At 49.2% G+C, this 12,758-nt stretch overlaps 5 protein-coding genes across 5 annotated transcripts; 3 read left to right on the plus strand and 2 right to left on the minus strand.

Moving 5' to 3' along the window:
- Window positions 1-679: 679 nt before the first annotated feature.
- On the plus strand, window positions 680-2,579 carry ANOM_009267 (ammonium transporter; the record flags this gene model as incomplete). The annotated part of the gene is made up of 4 exons (XM_015554523.1): window positions 680-826; window positions 890-1,221; window positions 1,279-1,870; window positions 1,927-2,579. Coding segments are annotated over 4 exons (1,698 nt in total), but the record flags the coding sequence as incomplete, so codon positions are not given.
- An 858-nt stretch (window positions 2,580-3,437) lies between these two features.
- ANOM_009268 (Golgi transport complex subunit COG4) lies at window positions 3,438-5,894 on the minus strand (the record flags this gene model as incomplete). The annotated part of the gene is made up of 2 exons (XM_015554524.1): window positions 3,438-4,625; window positions 4,674-5,894. The coding sequence occupies 2 exons, from the start codon at window positions 5,892-5,894 to the stop codon at window positions 3,438-3,440; spliced, it is 2,409 nt and encodes an 802-aa protein (XP_015403336.1).
- A 330-nt stretch (window positions 5,895-6,224) lies between these two features.
- On the plus strand, window positions 6,225-7,519 carry ANOM_009269 (SIR2 family NAD-dependent protein deacylase; the record flags this gene model as incomplete). Its single annotated transcript, XM_015554525.1, has 2 exons — window positions 6,225-6,455; window positions 6,515-7,519. Coding segments are annotated over 2 exons (1,236 nt in total), but the record flags the coding sequence as incomplete, so codon positions are not given.
- An 864-nt stretch (window positions 7,520-8,383) lies between these two features.
- Window positions 8,384-10,100, plus strand: ANOM_009270 (putative hexokinase Kxk; the record flags this gene model as incomplete). The annotated part of the gene is made up of 4 exons (XM_015554526.1): window positions 8,384-8,423; window positions 8,495-8,631; window positions 8,767-9,174; window positions 9,225-10,100. 4 exons carry the CDS (start codon window positions 8,384-8,386, stop codon window positions 10,098-10,100), a joined length of 1,461 nt encoding a protein of 486 aa, XP_015403346.1.
- A 1,479-nt stretch (window positions 10,101-11,579) lies between these two features.
- ANOM_009271 (WD40 repeat domain-containing protein) lies at window positions 11,580-12,365 on the minus strand (the record flags this gene model as incomplete). Its single annotated transcript, XM_015554527.1, has 2 exons — window positions 11,580-11,731; window positions 11,801-12,365. 2 exons carry the CDS (start codon window positions 12,363-12,365, stop codon window positions 11,580-11,582), a joined length of 717 nt encoding a protein of 238 aa, XP_015403345.1.
- Window positions 12,366-12,758: the final 393 nt, after the last annotated feature.

Consider the following 12,758-nt stretch of genomic DNA (forward strand, 5'->3'; position numbering starts at 1 on the left):
CCTTTTCCTTTCCTTTCCTTTTCTTTTTCTTTGTCCTGTCCTATCTCTTCTGATTGACCGCGTTCTCGTATAAACACTATCTATCTACATCCTTCAACTTATCAACGCCGTCTGAACAGAGTTTCCAACAAGTCTTATGTAAATGACTGACTGATGGATTGATTGGGCATAACAAATAAAAGGCCCATTTTCTCTTTCCAACTGTCCCCACTTACCCTTGGCCTTGGAATCCGTGCCGATCAATTATCGCGCCCTAGTGGTGACCTGCTCACTGTAGGCCTGGACTTATCTTTCAATTGACTCGTTCAGATTTGCAAACGCAAATTCGTCCCGTCCACTTGCCGACCCACTGGCCGTATCTTTTCCAGAACGCTCGGCCTGCTTTTATATACTACAACATCTCCGCCCCCGTGGCGGTTTTTTTCTCCACACACATACACAACCTGGCGGAGTTCCTCTCTCTCTTTTCCATTCTGTCCTGCATTCCTCCCGAGAGAGAAGGTGAGACACTCGACTGACAGACACAACAAACGAGCCCCCTGCTTCTTCCCTCGTCCTCACACAACCGAAGCTTTTTGTATCACTGTCTCTTTCCCATCAACACCCACCATCCGCCCTCTTTCAGCTCCCAGGCGGTGGCGCTGCTACGAGAAATAATCGGCACCGCGTGCCTGAACCCGAGATTTCATACAGAACTGCAAAGAATTGGTATATAACATGTCGGACATTAAAGCGCCTTTCGTCCCTGACTATGCATCTTACAACTGGACTGGAGCCCCATCTAACTATGACTCGCTGGCGACCAATGAGCTGGGTGGCGACTCCAGTATGTTCTAAACAACAAATATCCCGGATTTTTCTTGTTCGTTAAGACTAATTATCTTACCAGGGGTGGAGAATGTGAACAAGTGGTTTCAATCCGGCGATCAAGCGTACATCATCGTGGCTTCCGCCATGGTCATGGTCATGATTCCCGGTCTCGGTTTCCTCTACTCCGGTCTTGCTCGTCGTAAATCAGCCCTGAGTATGATTTGGGCTTGTATGGCTTCTTTCTCTGTCGTCACGTTCCAGTGGTATTTCTGGGGCTATTCACTTGCATTCTCGCCTACGGCCACCAACGGATACATCGGGAACCTCCGTAACTTCGGCCTGATGAAGACATTGGCCGATCCAAGTCCCGGTTCCGTTCTTGTGCCCAATCTTCTCTATGCCTTTTATCAGGTTAGTTTCTGGGCCTACCCACATAGGCGAAGATGACTAACTTCGAGTGTTTATTAGATGCAATTCTGTGGTGTCACTGCTGCGATTATCATGGGAGCTGTTGCCGAACGCGGACGCTTGCTCCCGGCTATGGTGTTTGTGTTCGTCTGGGCTACAATTGTATACTGTCCCTTGGCTTGCTGGGTGTGGAATGTGAATGGCTGGGCAATGAAATATGGTGTGTTGGACTATGCAGGTGGTGGTCCAGTCGAGATTGGTTCCGGTTTTTCCGCACTCGCCTATTCAATGGTGCTTGGTCGTCGCCAGGAGCGTATGATGTTGAACTTCCGCCCTCACAATGTCTCTCTCATTCTCCTCGGAACCGTTTTCTTGTGGTTTGGATGGCTTGGATTCAACGGTGGCTCAGCCTTTGGAGCTAATCTTCGTGCTACTATGGCGTGCTGGAATACCAACCTGACTGCGGCTTTTGGGGCCATTAGCTGGGTCCTTCTCGATTGGCGCTTAGCGAGGAAATGGTCCATGGTTGGTTGGTGTTCTGGTACCATCTCCGGTCTGGTTGCAGCTACCCCAGCATCGGGCTTCATTACCCCTTGGGCTAGTGTGATTCTGGGTATAGTCACTGGTATTGTTTGCAACTACTCTACAAAGGGTAAGTTCTATTTGTGATGTCCCAGCCAAAAAATAGTAAACTGACTGGATTTATAGTGAAATACTGGATTCGTATCGACGATTCCATGGATGTGTTAGCTGAGCACGGCATCGCGGGTATTGTCGGTCTTATCTTCAACGCGCTTTTCGCCGACGATGCGATCGTAGGGCTGGACGGAGTCAATACTGGTAGCGGAATGGGTGGATGGCTGATCCACAACTACAAGCAGCTCTACATTCAAATCGCTTTCATTGTCGCCTCAGCCGCCTATGCTTTCGTTGTGTCTGCCATCATTGCCTACGCCATCAACGCAATCCCTGGCCTGAAGCTGCGAGCTTCCGAGGAAGCCGAATTGCTCGGTATGGACGACGACCAGCTTGGCGAGTTCGCCTACGACTACGTCGAAGTCCGTCGTGACTATCTTGCATGGACCCCTCAGAAACATGACCAGCTCGAAGATGGCCACCATATTCCCGCTGCCGCTCGGTACGGCATCGGGGAGCACAGCGAAATGATGCTTGATGGCCACACTCCCATTGGCATTGACAGTCGTGGTTGCAGCGAAGGCGACTCCGGAATCCATGAAATAAAGATAGCACCGGCACCTGCGCCAGCAATGGCACCTGCGCCACGTCAAGTTGCCGAACGACATCCCGCTCACGAGGGATCAATACCGCCTAGTGTCGAGGACGATGAGAAAGCACAGTAATGTGCCAGGACTCTGGATCTGTTCCATTCTATGATTTTGTGTTTTCCGTGATATCCAGCGTGCGTTTCTTTGCTTTAACCATTTTGGCTGAGCCAGAATTTTCTCTTGTATTTGATACCTGTGGTTTGGGGTTGGTTGGAACTGGCGTTTAGGATTGATATGAGCGTGTGTCTCCATCTGTATATAATTAGAGCTTGCTTGGGGGATTTTATCTTTCCGGATACCACATGCATAGATTTGTCAGAAAAATGTTATTTAATGACATTAATTATCTATCTATTCAACCCTTAAAATCAAGTCAGTACGTCGATCGGCAATCTTTATCCCTTACCCGTGGTAAGCCCCTAACCCTAATTTAATGCGTTGGCTGCCTGTTCAAGAACACCTTCTAGTACTACTGCTGTTGTGAATATAGCTGCCTAATTATTCACTCTATTACTGGTTTGGAAAGTATGCCCGGCTTGATCTAGCAGATAAAGGAATGAGGAACAAAGAAGTAGGTAATCAAGGAAGCCTAGATAGGGTCTCTAAGCAGAGATAATCCCTGGATGGTTCAGAATAATCGATAACATTCTTCCATATATTTCTTCAACTACTATGCATCAATATATGATAGTGTAGCAGAATACCAGAAGATGTAAGAAAAGAAAGGGGGATTGAGAAAGAGAAATATTTAGTTGTTCTATAAAAGTGTCTGAAAGTTATTTGCAGTGCTTAAACATATTTGAGGAATATACAATATTAAAATACTCGTTGGTAAAGTGACGCCAGTTAGCTTGCCACTAAGCTAGTATTGAGTGTTCTGTCGTCTCACCATTCCTCGAACCCTTGCCTGTTCTTCTCGGGACAGCTTCTCGACTACTTCGCTGTCTCGCCTCCACGTAATACATCCTCCCATTCGTCGTCATCCATGCCCATGATTAACGTCATTTGCATGCAGCGAGCAAATGCCTCCCGGTGGCGGTATCTTCCTGGTGCGCCATGCGTGCCGCCAACATCCACTGCCGCGCTAGCAATTCCCGAGATGTCTCGTTCTAGTCGTGTGGCGCCTAGTGCGTTGACACGACCTTGATACGACCAGAGTCGCTTCTCCAAAAGTCGGGAGAGATAAGCCACCGTGATAGTTAATAGACGGTCAAAGGCAGACGCCGTAAGTATACGAGATATTGGGACAAGGAGTTCAGCCCAACTGACTGCAAAACGCGGACGGACAAGTTCCGCACGGCTGGCAGTATCATCCACATCCTCGTCACGGTCGTACTCATGGTACGAAGTGCTGGTGGGGTCATTGTCACCTCCGGGTTGATAATCAATATCTCGGAATGCGTCTGCTAAAATGGGCCGCAGGCGATGCTTGATGACGTTGTTGAACACGACTTGAATGCCATCGGACAGAAGGTCGTTGACCTTAGACTCAAAAGATGATGATAGGGCTTGCAACGTCTGCGCTGCGAGCTTGGCATCTGCAGTGATAGGAAAGAGGGAATGTAGTTGGTCCGTCTCTTCAGTTTGCCCGTTGGGACCAGTTATAGTCTTCCTGGTTTCGGTATGCGTCTGGACAATGCGTCGGATGTAATCAACGGCTACATCCAGATTATTGACCAAGACTAGAAAAGAGACTATCAGATGCTCCGGAGGCTGAGCTCCTTGTACTGATGCTCTCGGATAGCATTCATCCCGCATTTTCCGTTGTGTCATTCCAATGAAATCTGACCCTAGCACACGAGACAGAGTCGGCACAACATTAGTAACTACCGCGATTTGTGACGTTGCAAGTGATTGCTGTAGGACTTTGTTGACTATGTACATGATGTCATCGACGGCCGAGGTGATATATGGCGGGTCAGCCTTTAGTGGCCTCTGCGGGTTTAATGTCAGACCAGTGGGCTGTTCATCCAGCTGGAATGCCTTCTCAACTGTCCGGCGGAAGAAGAAGGTGGTCATGGCATTAAATGGAGAAATAAGTCGGTCATTGACCTTTTTCGATAAAGTGGATTGCTGCAGGAATTGAGGCGGCGTATACGACTTGTCGTCTTCGTCAGGAGTCTATGAACGTTAGCTGGCAAAAACGATAAAGGCTCACTTATGACCCACATTGCATGTTTCCGCCAAGAATCGGCAATATAGTGACCAACGACCTAGCATAACTGCCATCTCATTTAGTATTCCGTCGATCTCTTTCATGTCAACACCCTCATCCTCAGCCGCTGAAGCCCCATCCCGGTTTGCAGGGGAGTTCGACCGCGGTGTGGCACTGCGCTGAGGAGGTAGAAAGCTTTGTACTAGAAAAGTAAATGCATATGATTTGATGTCAGTCAGCTTGCGATCCACATGCCTCTCATCACCCCAGGTGTCGAGAATGATACCGCCTTGGACATCTGCCTCAAGCTGTAGTCGCTCAATAACTCGGTTCATCTTTCTCGGACCGTAATGTCGCTCTACCAGTCCCCCATGACCATCAACAATTTGAGCGATATGTTCAAACAATTTGGTCAGAACATTTGCGTAAAAGAAGCCATCCTGGCTTTGAGTTCCTGCCCCAGCATTGAGGTTGGATCGCGCTCGTGACGCCACACCCTGGCATACGTAACGCCCGTAGACGTCAAGGCCAACATCTGAGCGGCCGATAAGAGGAAATAACTTGAAAAACCGCGTTATCTTGGCGCCATTGCTCTCCTTGACGGCCCTGTCGAATTCGCGCAAGAACAAGCCACAGAGGGATTCAGCAGCATTATCCAAGGTTACATTTGGCGGGTCCGGAACTTCCGCCGTAGGCACCATCTCAGCCGCGAAAGCTCCATGAACAACTTCTGGTGGGACTTTGGATGCCCGATTCAGATAGCTGGCTGCTGTTTCCCAATCCTGCGGGGCACCCATGGAGCCCGCGACTCCTAGCACACAGGCCTTGAGTTCAGAAACCTGTTCCACCACATCTAAAGTAGATTTTACCCGAGATTTTTCCAGATCCAGGCGGCGGACTGCGCTTGAGATTCTCTCTGCGGTGGCCGCGGCCTCTGTGAGCATGCCATGGCTGATGGATCGAGTGGTGGTGGTTTGGGAGCCGAGATGCGCACGGAGCAAATCCAATCGACCTAGTTCACGTGAAAAATCCTTCTGAGAGGCGACGAGGGCATCTAATCGAGCTGTGACCGACGTCTCCTGTTCGTGAAGGCGCGATAAAGTAGCCTTAATTTCTGCGAGAGAGCTGGCATTGAAGATATCGGACGAGGAGCTCGCATAAGGCCTGCTAGAGTCTAGAGAAGGAGACGAGGCCACCGCATGTCCATTGATATCGCCGATATTGGCTTCAGGCATTGTCCACTACGGCAGTTGCGAACGAGCAACTGACCAAAGGGAACAGGGGAATTGGGAGTGAAATGGGGTTAATCTGGCATGTTGTTGAAAGGATGGAAGAGGAAGGCGGTAAATGAAAGGGACTGGGTTGCTTTCAGACCAAGCAGTGTCAAAAAATTCACAGTGAAGTATTAATGCCTCAGGCATGAATAGAGAAGACCCGATCGGGTAAACCGTCGATTCGACGTCATTCAAGATTATTTCCCCATACAATTTTCTTTCCGCCAGGTTAAATGGAAATCATCAACCTTGATCATTAGTGATCTAACAAAGCCCCGACTTTACCCAGCCTCTTCTGACTCGTCCACTTCTCTTCACAATTTCTTCGTCACCATTGGGCGCCACCGCAGACCCCGACATCAACCCGCCAGGCCCAATTCCGGCCGATTGCCTCGCACCATGGGCAACGAACCGTCGACCTTGGTAGATGAAGATACCCCTTCGTCCGCGCTAGAAGCTCGGACCCTTGAGGCGGTTGCTAAATATATCAAAGCAAAGGATGACTGCCAAATTGTGGTGATGGTAACCCTCCCCGAATTTTCCCTTCCCCCCACTATTCCGACTGACAAGGTCTACGATAGGTGGGCGCTGGGATTAGCACCTCGGCGGGCATTCCCGATTTTCGTTCCCCAGAAACGGGAATCTATGCTAATCTGGCCCATCTTGACCTGACGGATCCTGAAGATGTGTTTGACATTAGCTTTTTCAGGGAGAATCCGCGGCCATTCTACGCATTGGCGCGGGAGCTGGCCCCCGGCCGATATCGACCCACTATTGCGCACTCTTTTGTCAAGTTGCTCTACGACAAGGGTCTTTTGATGAAGCATTTCACACAGAATATCGACTGTCTCGAGCGCCTGGCAGGTGTGCCTGGGGATATGATCGTTGAGGCACATGGGAGCTTTGCAAACCAGCACTGCATCGACTGCAAGGCTGAATATCCCGAACAATTGATGAAGCGGTCCATTAACGAGGGTGAAGTACCTCGGTGCTCCCAATGCAATGGGCTTGTGAAACCGGATATTGTTTTCTTCGGCGAAGCATTACCGGAGGAATTCTTCCTTAACCGGACGCTTCCAGAACAGGCGGACCTTTGCATTGTTATGGGCACTAGTCTCTCCGTGCAGCCTTTCGCTAGCCTACCAGCATTTTGTCGGGATGGGGCACCCCGCGTGCTCATTAACATGGAGCGCGTTGGTGGAATGGGGTCTCGACCGGATGACGTCCTTCTTCTAGGAGACTGTGATGCTGGGGTGAGGAAATTCGCCCGAGCGTTGGGATGGGAACAGGAACTGGAATCGCTCTGGGAGAGCACGAATCCGGATAAGGGAACCCGAGATACGGAAGTCACTCCTTCGCAGACAAGAGATGAGCGTCTGCGAGATGAAATAGAGCGCCTTACCAAAGAGGTTGACCGCACTTTAGGTATCTCAGATGCCTACCAACAACGAGTGCGGCAGAATCTAGACCAGCATAGTAATGGCATAGAGAAGAAGGCTCTAACCGAGGAGCGGCGACAGAGTTACGAAGGCCTGGCACATGTATTCCCCCATTTAGCGCGAGAGAAGAAACCATCTGCCATTTAGACGTAGAATCATATGACCATATGCATTGGTGGCTCGAGTGGATGGCGTTGTGGTAATGTTTATTTATTTATTTTGTGGCTTGATGGTTTAGACTTTCTGACGGGTCCGTTTTGTTTGATTTAATCTTGTCGTTTTTACCTTTTCCTGAGAAAAGGAGAAAGAAAAAAGGAAAGAAAAGAGAGAGCTAGAGAGAGAGATCCATTGACCTGTGACTGTCCGGTTCCTTTATTGCGATTATTGTCATTGTTATTAGTATTAGTATTATTATTATTATTATTATTTTTTCGGGTGAGAAGGAACGGAATTAATTCAACGGCGGTATTAAATTGGAATTTATTTTCTATAGTCAATGATGGATGTTCTTCGTACCCAACAGCGTCTTGTAGCCCTAACCTGTCAAATGATACGTCACGGAATTGGCCCTTCACCGATCTTTGGAGGTGAAATGCGGAGAGTTTGAATACCCGCGGGGTATCTACCATGGTGCAGGAGGTGTGGCATACAACATGAATGAGAAAGTCAACGCGAATAAAAAGGGGACGGAAGGGGGGTTCGTAGAATAAAACTAATTTTATTTTAGTCAAATTGGAGAGAAACAATACCCAAATAAGGACCGGTGAGTTGATGGTCCGGCCATGATTTCATCTCTTGCGGGGCTCTGGTCTTAAATTTTCTTGGTGATGCGTATTTTAGGGTCAACTGCCGCCCCACGCTCGGCGCTGATATCATTCAACTCTTTAACCTTCCCCAAACAACTCCCTCTTTCACTTCTTTTCCCTATTAACCTTCCATCTATCTCGCGCTTCACTTTTACCGACCTCATTTTATTATCTTCCCCTTAATCTCTCAACTAACATCATCACAATGGTCGGAATTGGCCCCAAACGCCCCCCATCCCGCAAGGGTGAGTTTGTTATCAGCAATGCCCCGCCACGGGTTTACCGATTCGGCTTCTAATCGGCATCCCGTCTATAGGATCGATGCATGAGCTCCCCCAGAACTTGTTGGAGCAGATTAAGCAATTCGAGGACGTTTTTACCGTGGACAGGGCCAAACTTAAGCAGATTGCGGACCATTTCGTGAAAGAGCTCGAAAAGGGTGGGTTTCAACTGGTCCGTTCGGCTGATGGAGGTTGAAGGCTAATCGATAGCGGATCAGGTCTAAGCGTCGAGGGGGGAATATTGTGAGTTCTTATCTGGATACTTCACCTTGCCCCTCATAACCCAAAGACTAATTCATTTCCGCAGCCCATGAATGTGACCTGGGTCATGGGATTCCCTGATGGCGACGAGCAGGGAACCTTCCTTGCTTTGGACATGGGCGGCACCAACCTGCGTGTTTGTGAGATCACCTTGACAGAAGAGAAGGGCGCTTTCGACATAACCCAGTCCAAGTACCGTATGCCGGAGGAGTTGAAGACGGGCACCGCGGAGGAACTGTGGGAATACATTGCGGACTGTTTGCAGCAGTTCATTGAAGCCCACCACGAGAATGAGGAACTGTCTAAACTACCACTGGGCTTCACCTTCTCCTATCCTGCCACACAGGATTACATTGATCATGGTGTTCTCCAGCGTTGGACCAAGGGATTCGACATTGACGGAGTAGAGGGCCATGATGTTGTGCCCCCATTGGAGGCAATCCTCAAGAAAAGAGTACGTTTTCTGGAAATTGAGCCAGAGCCGGATGACTAACTTTAGCCCAGGGCCTTCCTATTAAGGTTGCTGCTTTGATTAATGACACTACTGGCACCCTGATCGCTTCTTCTTACACCGACTCAGACATGAAGATTGGCTGTATTTTCGGCACTGGTGTCAACGCTGCCTATATGGAAAACTGCGGCTCGGTTCCCAAGCTTGCACACAAGAATCTGCCCCCAGACATGCCTGTAGCCATCAACTGCGAGTACGGTGCCTTTGACAATGAGCACGTTGTTCTGCCCCTCACCAAGTACGACATCATCATCGACCGCGACTCTCCTCGCCCAGGACAGCAAGCTTTCGAGAAGATGACCGCAGGTCTTTATCTGGGAGAGATATTCCGTCTGGCTCTCCTGGATCTGTTGGAGACGAGGCCTGGTCTGATTTTCCAGGGTCAAGACACCTCCCAGCTCCGGAAACCTTATCTGCTGGACGCGTCCTTCCTCGCAGCCATTGAGGAGGATCCGTACGAGAACTTGCAGGAAACCGAGGAGCTTATGGAGCGCAAGTTGAACATCAAGGCCACCCAGCAGGAGCTGGAAATGATCCGTCGCTTGGCGGAGTTGATCGGCACTCGTGCAGCTCGCCTGTCGGCGTGTGGTGTGGCCGCCATCTGCAAGAAGAAGAACATTGAGTCTTGCCATGTGGGCGCAGATGGCTCTGTCTTTACGAAATATCCCCACTTCAAGGCCCGTGGAGCTCAGGCTCTGCGCGAGATCTTGGACTGGGCACCTAACGAGAAGGACAAGGTGGTCATCATGGCTGCTGAAGACGGCTCTGGTGTTGGAGCGGCTCTTATTGCTGCATTGACATTGAAGCGGGTCAAGGCAGGCATCAGCTGTGGCATCCGGGATATGGCTGATATGCAGAGTCTGATCTAATATGTGGGTGTTGTCGACTTGATCTAACTCCGGGCGTAATCATTGGAGATACATCATCACGTCCTTGTTCTTATTTCTTTTTTTTTCTTTCTGAGGGGATAACATATCAACACGAGGGACATGGCTCGGTTTACAACATAGACCGATGGGGTTTTTTATACGGGAAAGGCGAGTATAATAAAAAAGGCAAAAGATAACTATTTGATTACACACATTTACATATGGGAATTAACTTACGTTCAACAAACTACGATTCTGGGACTAAACAGTCTTGTGCTTGGAGGATATTTCCAAGACTCAGCAAGAGTCTAGCCACTCTTGAGTCAGCGTTGGGATTCACATATGGGGCTCTAAGACATACAATAGCATCCGCTATCAGCATGGAGGCATTCCCACTAGAACGACCCGTGATCTTGCTCACCATCAGGATAGTACAGTGCCCTTGGAACAGCTGCAATGCCCCCAAAATATGCCTCCGTTTGCTCGTTACCTTACCTGGAGAATATGTCGGCATCTGGGACTCAGTGCTTGGGGTCAAGATTGAATTGAATGGCTAAATATCACTCTAATCTGGCCCACTGGAAAAGATCATCAGTCAATTCTACTCTGTGACTGTTTCTTCCCTTGTATACTTCCAACTATGAACCCTGCTACCCCACCGCGCCGTCCTCAATACAGCGGAATCGTCCCAATGTGACGAGAGAAGTTAGCAGTACTCCCCCCAATAATACTACCCAATTTATGCCCAGGGGGCGGTATAGTCTCCCAGGACCATTTCATGACTAGCAGCTTTTATACTAGGACTAATTCAAGCCTTGCCACCTACCCTGGGCAAAGAGCGATCTTTATGCAAACTCTCGTAATAGCCAAGCTGCACCCACTGCCGCTACCTCTTCTACCGCTACTACGGCTGCCTACTATCAACTACAATAACAGCCAATACCCCGGGCCACACTCTGGACCCCCAGTAAGAGCTTTATAAGAGCTCTCGTAAAACACAGCAAAGTAGTAGTAGTCCCCATTCACAGGGTAGTGCCGAATATGAACTGCATTCTAATTTTGCCCTCTTCCATAATGATTAGTTAGAGAACCAATGGAAGGCCACCGATTGAGTTAGCTTTGCGCAAGTATATACAGCGCTACGGTGGTGGGTGATATAGGCTAACTATACACGAGATTGAGGGGGGAAGGGGAACTTTGACTTCTCCTTCCTTTCTATTCGTTCTGCCTTCGTATACTGAAGCAGATTGGCCCTAGTGCTTGCTATATTCTACTACACCCTCATCGAGGAATAGTTAAAGACAACTTGTCTAGAGAACAACCAGGTATACCTAGATAGTCGCGCGACTGAGATTGAGAAACTATCTTTTGAACTTAGAGAGCCATGGCAAAGAAATCTAATGGACTAAATTCGTTATCCAAATGTATTCTATTTACAGATATACATGATGTACGATCTTCTGCCTCGCTCGTCGTTGCTTATCCTCGGATTTCCCAAAGCCTAATACGCCCCTGCTCGTTGCCGACGGCCAACTGTCCTGAATTGGGCGAGACGGCGACTGATGAGATACGTCCAAGAGGGGTGTTAGACGTGGGCCAGTTACGGTATACAGTGCAGGATGGAAGATGAACTGTAACGGTTAGGATGCGTTAAACTTAGTAAAAACAGAAGGGAGGGAAGCAAAATAAGCTTGACATACCTATTCTCAAGGCATCGCGCTTCCAGCGACTAGCCATTACGAAGAACTGACCATCCGGAGCAAACACCAGGTGGCTGATTGGCGTCGTCAGCTGGTCAAGTGCACGTACGGGTTCAGGGTTGCGTGGAATAGCTGGAGTGTTATTATCTGCCGAAGAAGATTGTGCTGCATATGCTGCGGCCCATTCACGACGATCATAGACGTTAACCACTCCACTAGAACTGCCGATTGCAATCCAACGGTCGCCTCCCAACTGTGTCCGTCCGGAACGTCCTCCAAGAGCAAGGACTGTCGTGCCTACCGCACCGGCATCCATCCAGCGGGCCACCACTTGATTCAAACTGCCATCCCATTCGGATACTTCACCGTTCTTACTGACGACCGTCATGCCTTCACCATCACCCCACCAGGCAAAGTCCGCAACGCCTCCCTGGCCATCCACGCGAACTTGTGCAATCCATTGTGCCGTACCCGAATTCAGAACGTTGATGAGACCACCGCCCTTGCGCGACGTGCCAACAAGCCCCACATACCGTCCGCAAGGAGAGAGCTTAAATCTTTCCATGGACTTCTGTTCCTCTTTTCTGTCGGCGGAGCATTTACCTTGTCAACCTTTCCTGTGTCAAGGTCCCATATATGAAAATATCGCCGAGACCGGAAGCAAATATCTTGTTACCGATAGGGGGAGCGAAAGCAGATGTGTGAATAGGTGTACGGCGAATATGAAATGACGTGAGAAGAGGATTAGGGGCGGCCGCGGAGGGTGCGATATGATGTAAGAATAGAGTGGCAGCAGGTCCCGAGGACAACAGCAATGGATAATGGGGATGGAAAGAAAGCGAATCGACAGATGACTAGAAAGCAGGATTAGCTATTTCCACCGTCCGACAGTTGGACAAACATCACACTTACTGGCTGATCCCCCCCGACATCCTTCAGTCTTTGAATGTCGATAACC

Source organism: Aspergillus nomiae, assembly GCF_001204775.2.
Source record: "Aspergillus nomiae NRRL 13137 chromosome Unknown contig00347, whole genome shotgun sequence".
NCBI lineage: Eukaryota > Fungi > Ascomycota > Eurotiomycetes > Eurotiales > Aspergillaceae > Aspergillus > Aspergillus nomiae.